This window comes from Perca flavescens, chromosome 14 (genome assembly GCF_004354835.1).
Source record: "Perca flavescens isolate YP-PL-M2 chromosome 14, PFLA_1.0, whole genome shotgun sequence".
NCBI classification, from domain to species: Eukaryota; Metazoa; Chordata; class Actinopteri; order Perciformes; family Percidae; genus Perca; species Perca flavescens.
In genome coordinates this window covers 25,201,767-25,216,496 of record NC_041344.1, presented here as the reverse complement: position 1 = coordinate 25,216,496, position 14,730 = coordinate 25,201,767, and the positions used below count along the sequence as shown (strand labels likewise).

General features: G+C 40.5%; 1 protein-coding gene across 1 annotated transcript in view; it reads right to left on the bottom strand.

Moving 5' to 3' along the window:
• The window catches only part of lpcat1 (lysophosphatidylcholine acyltransferase 1), a 30,940-nt gene extending 16,981 nt beyond the window's left edge, over positions 1 to 13,959 (bottom strand). The window contains exons 1-5 of the mRNA XM_028598437.1: positions 13,606 to 13,959; positions 3,645 to 3,784; positions 2,618 to 2,832; positions 946 to 1,058; positions 656 to 716 (exon numbers count right to left, since the gene is read on the bottom strand). Coding sequence (XP_028454238.1) covers positions 656 to 716; positions 946 to 1,058; positions 2,618 to 2,832; positions 3,645 to 3,784; positions 13,606 to 13,692 — 616 coding nt within the window. The 5' untranslated portion in view covers positions 13,693 to 13,959. The remainder of the gene's footprint in view (positions 1 to 655; positions 717 to 945; positions 1,059 to 2,617; positions 2,833 to 3,644; positions 3,785 to 13,605) is intronic.
• Positions 13,960 to 14,730: the final 771 nt, after the last annotated feature.

Here is a 14,730-nt window from a genome sequence, read left to right as displayed (position 1 = left end):
CTAAAGGACGCACGCACACACGGACGCGACAGCACGGTCTCTTTTTCCTTTCTCTCAACTTTTCTGCCGTGTGTCGCGCGTACCGCTCACGCTATTCTCGCACATTTAGGGAACCTGGTGAATTAACCTGCAACATGTCAGCTGTTTGGAAATTCTTCCGCGTGTGTGCAGAAGGTAACAAGTTTGCAATATGCAACACCTGCAAGAAAAAAGTAGGGCGTGGAGGGACGACACCAAAAACCAAAACCACATTTAGTTTTTTTGTGAAAAGAAGGAAATGGTTCTAACATTGCACTTTAGAGGTGTGTGAATTTCCCACACCAGGAGTCATTTATATAGTTCTATTTTATAGTGATCATTATAAATGAATTGAGGGATACACGTATCTCTGACTACTGATCTGAAGCAGTGTTAGGAAAGGCGTGGATTAAGGGTGCTCTGTGGTGGCAATTGGTAACCTGCCCTTGCATGAACATGCACTGAAATGCTCAAGACCACTTATGAAATGTTAAGTTATTATGGCCTCACACGTTAATGCTATTTGCTTTAATGTGAGAAATAAGAAACAACCATGTTTACAATAAAATGTCACCACAAAAAGGTTGTGTTCCAAATTGACACACACAAGGAGGCAGGAAGGGGATTGAACACATACCAGCCTTGAACAAGATGAGCCCCGACCTGTTGGTGCATGTCCCCTCTGGGAATATCATGATCTGCAACACACACACACAGAGAGAGAGAGAGAGAGAGAGAGAGAGAGAGAGAGAGAGAGAGAGAGAGAGAGAGAGAGAGAGAGAGAGAGAGAGAGAGAGAGAGAGAGAGAGAGAGAGAGAGACATCTGTCTCTTGTTCTTTGTTTTAAATTGCACTTGATCTTTGTGATCATCTTTTTTGAGCTGCTGTTAGATGCGTGTTTCTCTGTGTGCCCTTTCATGCATGTTACCTGAGGCCACTCCCCTCCAGACTGGGCTCTCCGGTTGATCTCCTCGACAGTTTTTCTTCTGGAGTCCTGATCCGACCGAAACACAAACACCGGCCTGATGTAGCTGATCAGAGCTGGCAGTACGATGGTGAAGAGAGAGATTTTAAATGTATGCCAGAACAAGGGAGAAAACACAAATGTTTGAGCACTTTTCAACTAGAAGAAAACTATTAATGCCCATCAAGGAACTGGTGTTGGAAATTAGCTTTAGCTGCATGTACGTGTCGGTACATCCGACACTGCCTCTGCAACGGTCAAGGTTTCTCTGAGGGGGCATGGGTGGGGGCGGGGAAAACTAGATGGGTGAAAAATGAATAAAATAAATACTTGTGCCTTTTATTCAGGTTGGAAAAAAACTTCCGGGTCAATCCAGCACCATGGAAACAACCACAACAATGGAGCGCACACACCTGTGGGAGAGCTTTGTAGAATAGAAACCCCAGCGACAGCAGTCCCGGACAAACCTGACTCCCTGACTAGATCAGCAAGCCTTCCGTTGCTGTCGTTGAGCAGGTTTGACCACCAGCCTGCTGTAACCCCCCAAGCGCAAGCAAGTTTGCGCTGGCTGAATTTGAGTTGCTAACTGAAGGTCCGTCTCCGGAGCTGCCGTCTGCTCTCCCCCCGGCGAAGTAGTGTCTTAGCGGCGGTGAGTGAGGCAGAGGAACCACAGGCTGTGCTAGCTAGCTCAATTGTGTCTAATTTGTGGTCTGATAAACAGTAAATTCATCAAATTCAGTGTGCCATATTGCTAATTTCCAACCTACTGTAGCTGTCATGCTATGCTGAGCCGAAGGTTTTTCTTTTTTTTCCCCAACTTGAATGTTTCTCTGGAGAACACAAAAGTATTTATCTCTATTTTTCTCCCCCATGTCCCATTAGGGTCTCTGTAGCAGTTCAACATGAGTATAAAAAAAATGGTGCAGTTCAAAATGTATCTGGCCTTTAAAAGGTCCCATGGCATGAAAATGCCACTTTGTGTTTTTTTTTAAACATTAATATGCATTCCCACAGCCTGCCTATGGTCCCCCAGTGGCTAGAAATGGCGACAGGTGTAAACCAAGCCCTGGGTATCTGGGTATTTGAGAAAATGAAAGCTCAGATGGGCTGATCTGGAATCTCCTCCTTATGAGGTCATAAGGGGAAAGGTTACCTCCCCTTTCTCTGCTTTGCCCACCCAGAGAATTTGGCTCACCCATGAGAAAGAAAGAGACATCATGGCTTGAAAACAAGCGAAGTGGCAGTTGGTCAAGGCCACACCCCCAACCTCCACCTTGCCCCCCCTCTCTCCTCCTCAATAGCTACAGACACGGAAATGGCACATCCTAAGGAAAGCTCATTGTGGGACTGGCTCTAGTGGCTGTAATTCTGCACCAAGGCTGAATTTGGGGAAAGAGACTTCAGATATAGTATTAGGGGACCACTAAGGCCTATATAAAAGCATCCAAAAAGCAATATGTCATAGGACCTTTAAACTCTTAATATTACAGTCTGGTAACGTCTACACAGCATTTGAAATCATGTGCCAGCAGTTTGCACAAAATGGAAGATGTGTTTTAGGTTATTATGGCACATAAATGTTGTTTCTTTCGGTGGATCAATGGGTGAAAGAGGTGGAAAAAGTGTAATTACTCACTGCCCCAGACGGGAATGCTCTTGCTCTCCAGTTTGGTGACTATGGAGCACATGGTCATGGTGACTGGGATGGCATCAAAGTAGGACGAGTGTGGTGCCACGGTGAGGATGGGAACTTCCGAGGCTGCCGCCCGTTCCCCTTTCACCTTGATCCAATGGAAACCTCCGCAAAACCACATGGCTCGCATGATCACCCGTAGACACAGGTCAATAAACCTGATAATCAAAAATACAGACCCTTGATGGAAAGTGTGAATTCACAGATCTATGTATGAATTTGCAAATTTGCCTACCCACTTGCAAATCTCAATATGGATTTGGAGATTTTTTAACACATTTACAAATCTGTTTACGCAGTTTATTTAACACATTTGCAGATTCCTGTACACATTATCAAATCTGAGTACGCATTTACAGATTTTTTTTTACACAATCAAAAAGCTGACAGTTGCACAACTCTATACACACATTTACAAATAGCTTTGCTACATTAATGGCCCCATATTAATCCAGTTGCTTTAATCTGATACCTCACTTCAAATAGGTTCATAGAGCTCTTATGGATACTGTATAATCTAAAGATGTGCAATTCATCATATTTTGATGGCCATTTGGTTTCCTGACACTCACAAAAACGAGGTAATATTATTTTGCACATTCTGTTGTACATTCTGCAAGTTAACTCTATTTTGTCTTGTGTTCTGAAGATGAAATCAAAAGGTTTAATGGGAAAAGAAATAAGGGAAATTTGTTGATTTGTTTAACTGTTTTTTTTTTTAAGTTTAATAAATGATCAATGAGTAATTGTGTTAAATAATCTTGATTTTAATATTGGCCAAAATAATTGTGATTATGAATTGAGCAGCCCTAGTATATTAATGAAATTAAATTAGCAGACATATGAATCCTTTTCAGTAGACACCAATAAAGAATCAGCAGATACAAGACACAGTGGTTATCACTATATTATTTCGATCTGTTTACCATAAGGCTATTTACAGGATGCTGCAATTTTCACACACACACACCTTCTCCACCACGGCTGTGGCTCAATGACAAAATCAGAACGCCCCAGGGCGGCTGTGAAGGCGAAGGGCCACGCCAGCAGCATGAGGGTGGACACCAGCAGCAGGCGAACGGGAAACACTGTAACTGACATCAGTCCTATCTGAAGACAGACAGACACACAGAGAGAGAGAGAGAGAGAGAGAGAGAGAGAGAGAGAGAGAGAGAGAGAGAGAGAGAGAGAGAGAGAGAGAGAGAGAGAGAGAAATATGAGCCGTCACATTGGTATCATTCCACTGCACTTCCACATCACTGTCATTTGACACACAGTGCATTCCTTTTCAGCAGAAGAATCTGCCTGCAGCACATCCTACAGCATCCAGAGGAGGAGAAGCACATTCCACATGTGCCTTCAGGGAGGAACAACAATCACGCTCTAATCCCAAACCCCTGGAGCTCACGCTGTACATGTCCAACATGTAATAGAGTGATAAATGAGTAATAATGTGACAGGAACAACAAAAATGCTATAAAATGGCTTGGTTTCATTTATTTATTGTATGTGGCGTTTTTGTTTTTTTCGCAGAGCCATCACCTCTGTGTCCGGAGTTTAGCGCTGCCCAAGACAATTGTGATTGGTTTAAAAAGGTCCAATGTGTAGGAATTTCTCCCATCTAGCGTTGAGATCAACGCAATCAACTCTCTCACACCACGCAGATCAAAGTACGTATTACAGCTACGGTAGCCTCATGCTTCAAAAAGCCGGTCTCTTGCTCTTTACAATATCCTTTTGTGTATGTATGTGTGGAGGAGCCAGACCTTAATCTGGTCTGGCAATGTGAGACTATAGGAGAGTAGTGGTAGAGCACCATCTCTTTTAGCTTCAGTGCGACCAGTTAAATAAAGACCTGTGCTGGAGTTCTGGAGGTATCATTGAGAGGTAACACTGCTTCTGATACTGGGATCAGTCTCCTCAATAGGGTGGAGACAACAGCAGAAAGACTTTCCCAGAAATGTTGAACCTCCAGGCAGTCCCAGCCCATGTGAATAACTGCCAATTTACAATAGTTTAGGTCGATTTATGAGGCTTTTAATTTGCCGTCTTTAAATATCACAAGGAAGTTTATCTGGTTCACTTTTACATGAACCCATAAATTCAAAAGGTAGCCTCTCTGTTCCATTAGTCTCTACAGAAACAGGTAAATAAGCTTCACAGTCCACAGCCATGCTAGTGGCTCTGTGAGGCTTCACAAATGGCGCTTTTCCATTACATGGTACCTACTCGCCTCGCCTCTACTCGCCTTTTTTGGTTTTCCATTACGAAAAACGGTGACATGAAACCCTGCAGGCTACTGATTGGTCGGAAAGAAGCGTCACTGATCACTGCATTGCTAGCGACAGACGGCATTTTTAATAGTTTAGCCAGCGGTGTTTTTTTGCTGCTGGAGGCTCCACGCAGAGCTTTCTCCGTAGCATACAAGTGGCCTGATGGTTATACTTGTGGGGAGCTGGTGAGCGAGGGAGAAGTGAGAGAGTGCCGGCGATTAGCTCCGCAGCGAGTTGTGACTCAAGAGTCATATAGTGAGAGAAACAAAGTGTCTGCCCGGTTCTTTCTGACCACGGTGGGAAATCTGGAGCAGAAAAAGTTAACTATCTTGTTGATTTCATGTTGTTTACGGAGAAGGAGAACCAGGAAATGAGTCGGGGGAAATGCAACACTACCAAGTCATGCCCACGGCAGTCGCTATGACGACCAGCCACGCTGAGGCGGTACTAAAATCTGCAATGGAAAAGGGACGCACAGGGCGCCGAGTCGAGGCGAGTAGAGCAGGTACCACGTAATGAACGCCATTAGGCACAGCTAAATTAGCCTGGTCCTACCAGACTCGGGTCCATTTCATTTGTACAGAGAGTCTGGCCACTCTCCATTGACCAAATGTTGACTTCCTTGAAGGCGGGTACTCTGTTGAAGTTTAAAACTATTGGATCTGCCCAGAGCCACTCTGGATCTGCCATAACCAATTGCTAACGTGTGGTCGTGACGTTGGCTTAGCATCGCTAGCGTTCGCCTTAGCCAACTCATTCACCACTAACGGAGCAAGCTGGAAAATCTAACTTTTCCCAAACCCCGTGGGGAGGAGGGCCACAACATCATGGCCCCCAACACAACTCAGCAAAGATTGTTCTTGCTCAGGCTTTAACTTCTGGATATTCGGGCAGCGTTGCCACAACGGACCGAATGACTTCGCTCGCATCTTTCTCCGCCGCCATTACGGAACTACGACTCAAAATAGCGCACAACCTCAACGTCATCGGTCTAGAACGCTCCCTGTGTTCGCTGATTGGACCGGTAAAGATTTGTCCGGAGAAAACCCATGAATATACCACAAACCCAGGAGTAAAAAAGGAGTATTGAAGGGAAATGAAAATTGAGCGGAAGTACGTAGGAGGGCGGAGCCAGGCTACAGCTAAATGCTATCAGCATGCTAACACGCCCATAACTTATCTGGGAACCATGAACGTTTGTGCTAAATGTTGCACCACTGCCATGACTGACTGACTGATGGATATTGCCGTCCCTAGACCAATGTTGACTGAATGGCTAAACCTCTTTCCGTTTTAAGGCGGGATTTTTACTTGGAATAATTTACCAATACACACAAAATCCAAAACATCTTTTGGTTTATTTTTGAAATCTTGCTTGTTATGTCCCCTTTAATAATTATGAATCAATGTGATGACAATGATTACTTGTGTTAGCCATTTCTCATGCTTCTTTCTGTGTATGTTTTTTTTTTGTGAGAAACTAAATAGTTGGTACAATGTAAGGACTTGTCAGGTCCCTCTTGATAGGGACGATGCATCTCAAGAAGTTATCCTGTAAACCAAACAACTGTTCAGAAATGTAGGGGTTTGCTGACCGTTTGGTATTATCAGACAATGGCTTTTGCATAACACCAGTGAGATTTTACTCTACAAATAGTAAGGTAGGAAGAAAAAAAAAGATAACCCAACTTTGCAAACGGTGCATGAGGCTAAGTTCAATGTAAGGTCATACAGTTTAAAAAGGGATAGTTTGGATTTTTTGAAGTGGGGTTGTATGAGCTACTTCTCCATAGTCGGTGCATTAGCTAGTAAATGGAGGTCGGCACGCTCCCAGTTTGGAGAAGCAGGCAAGAGTACCGACACAGAAGCTAAGCAATGTACTGCTGTGGACGGGGACAGAAGCAAAAAATATTTCAGCTACCTTAAAAAAAAATATATGTTATTATAAAAAAAAAAATATATATATATATATATATATATATATATATATATATATATATATATATATATATATATATATAATATAAATAAATAAATAAATAAATAATCAGTTTACTCTATATTCAGAATGTTCCGATGGGGAACTGAATCTGTTATCTATGATCTTTTCAAAGCCACCAGACTCTTTTGACAAAACCAGTAATTTTCCTTGCAGAACACAAGGATTGCTGGTCTACCGCTGCTAAGATAGGTTAGTTTGTGTTATTGTGTTACATGTCGGTACTTCGGTCTGCTTCTCCAAACTGGTGGCGTGCTGACTGCCATCTACTGTAGCTAATACACTGACTATGGAAAAGTACCTCATACAACCCCACTTCACAAAATCCAAACTCTCCCGTAAAGTCTTGTTACGGAAATACAGTTCATTGAAGCCAGAGCTTCACAGTACAGATGACCGATCAGCTGTCTGACCCGTCAGGCCTTTTCTCTGAATGTATAATGACAGAGGTATGTGTGTGTGTCACAAAGTCACGGCCTACAGTGTTAATTCAGACTGTGTGACATTTTAAGCCTCTTCCTCCCCCTTGTCTGACCTCTGTTTAATCTCATCCCGCTTTATTATTCCCCTCTCCTCCATCTCCTAGACTGCCTTACAGTAATCACAAATCCCGGGGGAATTCCTCTCCTCAACTATCCATCCATCCTGCAAGCATTCCATCCATCAATCTTTCACTCCCAATGTCTATTTGCTCAGCTGCACCTTCATTTATCATGCTCTTCTCCCTGTAACGGTTTTTCTCCCTACTTTGCATTGATGTGCTTTTTGGTACCACTCTGGGGAATCATATCCAACTCCCCTCCCATCCTGCCCCATCTTTCCTTTCTTTCCTATGTGTTTCTCTCTGCAGAGGAGACCAGGTGCACACTGCAGGGCTGTATTAATAAATAAAGAGTATGGTGGTGATTTATGCTGCTTTAAAAACGCCTCTCGTTGCGCTCCCACCCCCATGCCTGATGCACAGTGCACTCATCATCAGAGCTTAACGAATCCATCTGGGAGGATCCGCTGACATTTTCTCAGGAGGTGGCATGAAAATGAGCTGAGGGGGGGGGAGCAAATGCTAGTGTTTTATGAGCGAACCAGCCCATCCTCTGCTGATGATATAAAATCTGCTGTAAAAATTTGCTTCTGCAGTGCTGGGCTCCCGTACCACACATCCTGACTTGGATATGAAGGCAGCATTACAGTTTTATTGTCTGAGTGCAATCGTTTGTTACTGTACTTATGTTATTCGCTCACAAAAGCCTCATCTTATGTGCAAGTTTCAACATAATAACAGTGTGTGAGTAGTACTCGGTCTGTGAAAACCGATTTATATCGTATTCTGTGGCTCGGAGGAGAGCTTTCTTAAATCCGAGAAATTATATGAAACTGGGGATGATGTCATCACGGTTATCTCAAATTGGATGGCTGACTTTTTTGAATTTTTAACAAAAAGGCTGTGTTACAAACCTTGGGTGTGGAATTTCCAAGATGTGGGTATTTACAAGGTATGGGAGGGTCTAACATAAGGCGATATTGAGTTGCACTATGGGAATTGTAGGATCCAGTTTTTAGGCAATGAGAATACAAAGAATATAGTTAGAAAAGATGCGTCAAATAAGCAAGGATACTTTTTTTTTTATTTGTGTAAATATTAATAGTTGAATATTAAGACCAAAAGGTGTTCAGTATAAAGTAAGACATAAAATACAACCGTGTAAATAAATACAGACAAACCACAATTAAACTATGATATTTTTAAATAAACTGATTCATTTTTAATGAGCTGACACTATTATAAATAACCATTATTTCATCCTACCTCTTCTTAGTTTTTATTTCCAGCAGTTTTTATTTCAAAATGTCCATCTTCCAAAGTCTGTTTTTATTTCTACTTTTGCCATAACTGACGGAGTTAAATTAATATTTTTAACTGTTAACCAACAAAAACAGAGATATAAAATTAAACCAGTTAATTAAAGCTGTCCTGTTTTGTTCTTCTGCCCACATGCTATACAGAAAGTCTTTGTTTGGAATAAAGAGAAGATAAACCTCATAGTTTGGCATGAGCAGTAATAGCTACTGAGACTGAACAGACAAAACACACCTAAAATCACACCAACAGAAATACCTGAGGAAAAGATATTATAGTACAGAACACACGGACATTCTGTGATTTCCGAGAAGTGCAGATTAGAAAACACTACAATAATCATTCTTTACAGCAAGGTGTTCTTTCTGCTGGGCTTTTGGCCTGTCGCACCTCCAACGGTGCCTGTGGTGGACTATGCATGGCAGGGGCGTCCTCTTCCCTGAGGCAGGCCTAAACCTAACCGCAAAGGCAACAACTTGTATCTTTGTACAAAGAGGCAAGCATATATGAATATGATGGAAAATTAATTCATTGCTATTTTTTTATGTATTTTGACTAAAATGACACAAGTTCATGGTTTTTTTTTTCAAAATATGACCTTTATTTTCTAACTTACACTCGGTATCTCCTGAAACACAATGCCCATTTAGGTTTTTCCATTTTCCATTCCTTTTTTTAGAGTTCATATGCCAAATTTAAAAACAGTAGGCTATGTTGCAGTACTTTTCTATATATTGTTACAAATCAACACTTCTGATTAGTATCATGACTTTCAGAATCAGAATAGCTTTATGGACCTTTTTCACGGCAGACATGTTGACATGTCATAGTAGGAAAAGCACAGCTGAAATTGATAACCTTAACGATGGCTCAATTCCATCAAGTGTCCCAGTGAGCTATTTCAGTGAGTCAGCATGCACAATACCAGGGTCTCTCCCAAGTGGAATGCAGCCATCATTAATGGTTTTGAATACACCTGTGCTTTTCCTACTATGACATGTCAACATGTCTGCCGTGAAAAAGGTCTATTTCCAACTACGTTTTTTACACTTACAAGGAATTTGTTTTGGTGTTGTAGGTGCATGTCACACATTCTCTAAAATAAGTTAAACAAATAGGTTAAACGGAACAAACAATATAAGTATTATATATATATATATATATATATATATATATATATATATATATATATATATATATATATATATATATATATATATATATATATATATAGATAGATAGATAGTACAGGCCAAAGGTTTGGACACACCTCATTCAATGAGTTTCCTTTTTATTTTCATGACAATTTACATTGTAGATTCTCACTGAAGGCATCAAAACTATGAATGAACACATATGGAATCATGTACTTAATAAAAAAAGTGTGAAATAACTGAAAACTTGTCTTATATTTTAGATTCTTCAAAGTTGCCACCATTTGCTTTTTTATTAATAGGGGAAAATAATTCCACTAATTAACCCTGACAAGGCACACCTGTGAAGTGAAAACCATTTCAGTTGACTACCTCATGAAGCACATTGAGAGAACACCAAGGGTTTGAAGAGTTATCAAAAAAAGCAAAGGGTGGCTACTTTGAAGAATCTAAAATATAAGACATGTTTTCAGTTATTTCACACTTTTTTGTTAAGTACATAATTCCATATGTGTTCATTCACAGTTTTGATGCCTTCAGTGAGAATCCACAATGTAAATAGTCATGAAAATAAAGAAACACATTGAATGAGAAGGTACTGTATGTATGTATGTATGTATATATATATATATATATATATATATATATATATATATATATATATATATATATATATATATATATATATATATATATATATATATATATATACACACACACACACACATACATATGTACATAGAATGTAAAAATAAAAAAGAAGCAGAACAGCGGATTAAGTACAGTGGATCTGGACTGCCACTGACTGACTGCACTCTTGCATACTTCTCCATAGCCACGCCACATAACACCCAACTCCCTTGTGCAATGTGGCCCAGCACACTTTTAAGTGCTCTATACCCTGCAGTGAAGGCCAATTGCCCTGGGTTGATTGTTTAATGAGCCAAGGAAAGAGTGCTCTGATTTCCACCTGGGCACCCAGGTAGCACTCACTCTACTGTTTGTCATGTTGTTGGTGTACAGATAGAGAATAAAACTGACGCTATAGCTAGCTAGCAAACAATGTCATATTTTGTTAAGCAAGAGCTACAGGCTAAATGACTTTTTAGCTAGCTAGCAAACAATGTATCTAATGTTTTATTAAGGAATAGCTACAGGCTAACTAACTGACTTTTTAAGCTAGCAAATAATGACATTTTTATGACGTTTTATTAAGATCTTTGAAGCTGTAATTGAAGATGTTCATTTAAATAGATGTATTTTAAGTCACTATCTATCACTAAAGGAGGTATCACACAAAAATGAATACAGTCTACTTGTACATTGTTCAGGTATTTTTTATTTATTATGTCTTTCTGTGACACACACACACACACACACACACACACACACACACACACACACACACACACACACACACACACACACACACACACACACACACACACACACACACACACACACACACACACACACACACACACACACACACACACACACACACACACACACACACACACACACACACACACACACACACACACCCGTAATAGGTGCACCAGTAGATTCAGTTTTAATACTAAAATATCCAAACAAATATTTGCCTTTTCTCTAGAATGTTTTGAGATATTTAATGGCATTTGAGAAGGGTCCCAATTCAGTCTCTGAACTTCACAGCTCTATCAAAAGTCACAGGTATTTTGTCTGAAAGCTGAAATGTTTACAGTCTACTGCAAGCTCCAACAGAAAAAACTGGCATGTGCTAATTAGGACTTTCTTCCAGCAAGAAAAACACTGGGAGAAAAAAAAAAAGTGTAGCTAGAGCATTCATACAGCAAGCTAAACTGAAGTGGATAGAAGGTCTTCACAAAGCCAAGCTTAAAAGCATGGTTTACTGTGGTAAAGCATCCAAAACCAAATAGGCAACTGACCAATAGGGGTTTATCACTTTTCTCAGAATGTAATGGTTGGGAACCAGCGGTGCCCAAATAAAGGCCTTTTTCCAGAGCCTTTTGCTTTGTGTGTTTTGCTCTGGATGAAAGCAGGCAAATCTGGGCCCTGAAGCTATGGGGAAACAGATAAACCTGATGGGGCAGGGCAGAGGGAGTGCATTTCCTCCTCTTGTCAGCTTTTGTGACTGCAAAACAATCCAGAAAACAACATTTGACACTTTCTTTCACAGCAACTTGATTTCAGGGGATTTCTTTGGGAAGAATAACAATTTGAAATGCTTTCAAATTGCCCTCACTAAAAAAAATGTATTCATTTTTTATTTTCATAAAACTAGAGGAAATTAGTTTAGTTGGACTACATTCCGTCAGCAGATCCTACCAATTACTAAGAATAAGAACCCCATTGATCCATTGGTTGATTAATTAGAAGGCATGTCAGCCAGGCTACCCTCTTCCAGCAGTGAGAAACCATCAATTTCAATGGTCGATATACGATGCAGTCACAGCTACAAAACATCCAGTATCACACATTCCACTTCCACATTCATGGAGCATTCTTTGAATGTGCTACCACTGTATTTAATTATGAAACAGCCCTACCTTGGCAGATCCTAACCTTGACTTTAACCTAAGCCAAACCATTAGTCACTCTTGCTATGCTATCCTGGAAAATGATCCATTGTAAGAAGGACTATCTGAGTACACATGAAACTTAGCTGTCAGCTTGTTTAACTCTGTGCTAACACCCCATTGTAAACACTGTGTGTGTGTGTGTGTGTGTGTGTGTGTGTGTGTGTGTGTGTGTGTGTGTGTGTGTGTGTGTTTGCTTTTGCTTCCCATTCGAAAAGTGCGTGGTTAAAAATCTAATGCAAATCTGTCATGCAAATTTGGTCAATCAAGATTCAACTCTGGCTTGGCTGATACATCCAGGAAAATGTGGAGTACTGGCTGGCACCGCAATGACCAAAAGTCTTAGATAACATATATACTATACAAAAAACCGAGCACATGGGGCAGCATAACAGTTACGTGATTGATGACCAAAAATGTATAGTGTAAAAAAAAAAACTAACTATTCGTGTCCTTCCTAAATCTGAGATAAATGTAAGGCTGCACAGACGTGGTGCTCTTATCTCTGTGGATCCTACACACAGGCAAGATTTACCATGGACCCATATGGTTGTTTTCAGGACAATACAAACCCATAATAAGCCAAGAATACCAAGGCAAATCTTAAGTTAACAGATAGCATGCATTATATTGAGCTATGACATGATGTAGCTAAGAAAAATGGAACGAATTGTTTGTTGACATCCTTCAAGGACCACTTAAATAAGAGCCTTGCTCTCCACTGTGACTACCACCAGGAAAAACACTGTGGAACTGGAATTTCCAAGAAGTCACAAGATTGTTTCACTGCTCCTGAGGTTGAAGAACTTCTTCTTTCCAACATTTTTTTTGTAATACAAAGTTTACACGTTATATGATATCACCAACTTTAAACTGGCCCACAAAACAGGACATGATAAAAGTGGGTGTCAGCCCTAACGAGGTGGGCAGAGTTTTGGTATAGTAAATACACTCAATGCTGTCCGCAGCACAGCCTAAACATGGCACTTTGACAGTAGCTTCAGATGACGAATGATATGAACATTAGAATAATTCGTTGCTCGTTCGTCAGCTAAATTGCCTTACCTTTATTTTCTCTGTCATGGTGAATTTCAGCTTGTGGACGAAGGGGTTTCTACCCACTCTGGAGGGACGACTGTTTGAGGACTTCATCGCTGACGACAGGAACTTACACACCGAAATAAAAAATACAAGTCGAGTCCAAAATGTCCCGTAACGTTAGTTGACTTCTTCGCTTTTTTATGATGTAGGCGAGTAGCTTCTTCTGCTGCCAGACTACCCTCCTCTGACTAGAGGAGAGACTGATGCTAGAATACATCCATGGGGGAGGGATGACTGAGTGCTGAGTACGCGCTAGTAGTCAGATGAAACGACGTGCCTCCGGTTGCAAGGCGTGCCTTCCGGTTGTAAGATTCAAAATAAAGTGGCTGTGCCGGTTGTCTTAATACGGTGGTTCTCAAGCTTTTTTCAATAATTGTTCTCCCTTTGAACAGTTCTTTAAAGCCATTTACACCCTAACCAGCGCGAATAATTTGTGGTAGAAAAAAAAAAGTCATGAACAATACAGCGATGTCAGTGATGGATTTACTAAATAACATCCTTGTACCTGGAAATTCAAATGCTAATGAAAAAAGGCGACAGAAACTTTGGATAGGTCGAAAATAGTAATAAAAACTTTTTAAAAAAACACAGCAGAAAGAAGGAAGGCAACACTAGGGCGACAAAAGTGACAAATTAAATTAAATAAGCGACAAACTTCAAAAAGAGTGACAAAAACTTTGAAAAAAGAGATGAAAACTTTGACGAAAAAAAGACAGTAGGCCTAGAAAAAAGTTAGGAAGAAGGGCAAGAATAGGTCAAAACAAGCGATAAAACCTTCAAGAGAAGGTTACAAACGTCAAAAACAGCAACAAAAACGTTGAAAAAAAGCGACAAACTTGGAGAAAAAAAGAACTACAGCCTTGTAACTGAAAAACATTTTGCAATTTTTTTTCTTTCTTAATACATCCATGCTACAGTCCTCCAAAGTACCCCTAGGGGTACACGTACCCCCATGTGAGAATCACTGTCTTAATACATCCATGGTGCCAGGCTGTGCACAATTATAGAGCGTATGTTTAAAGCATATTTTTAATATTACAACAAAAAACTGCTCGGTCGTAGGGTTTTGCACGTCAAAACGGTGGTATA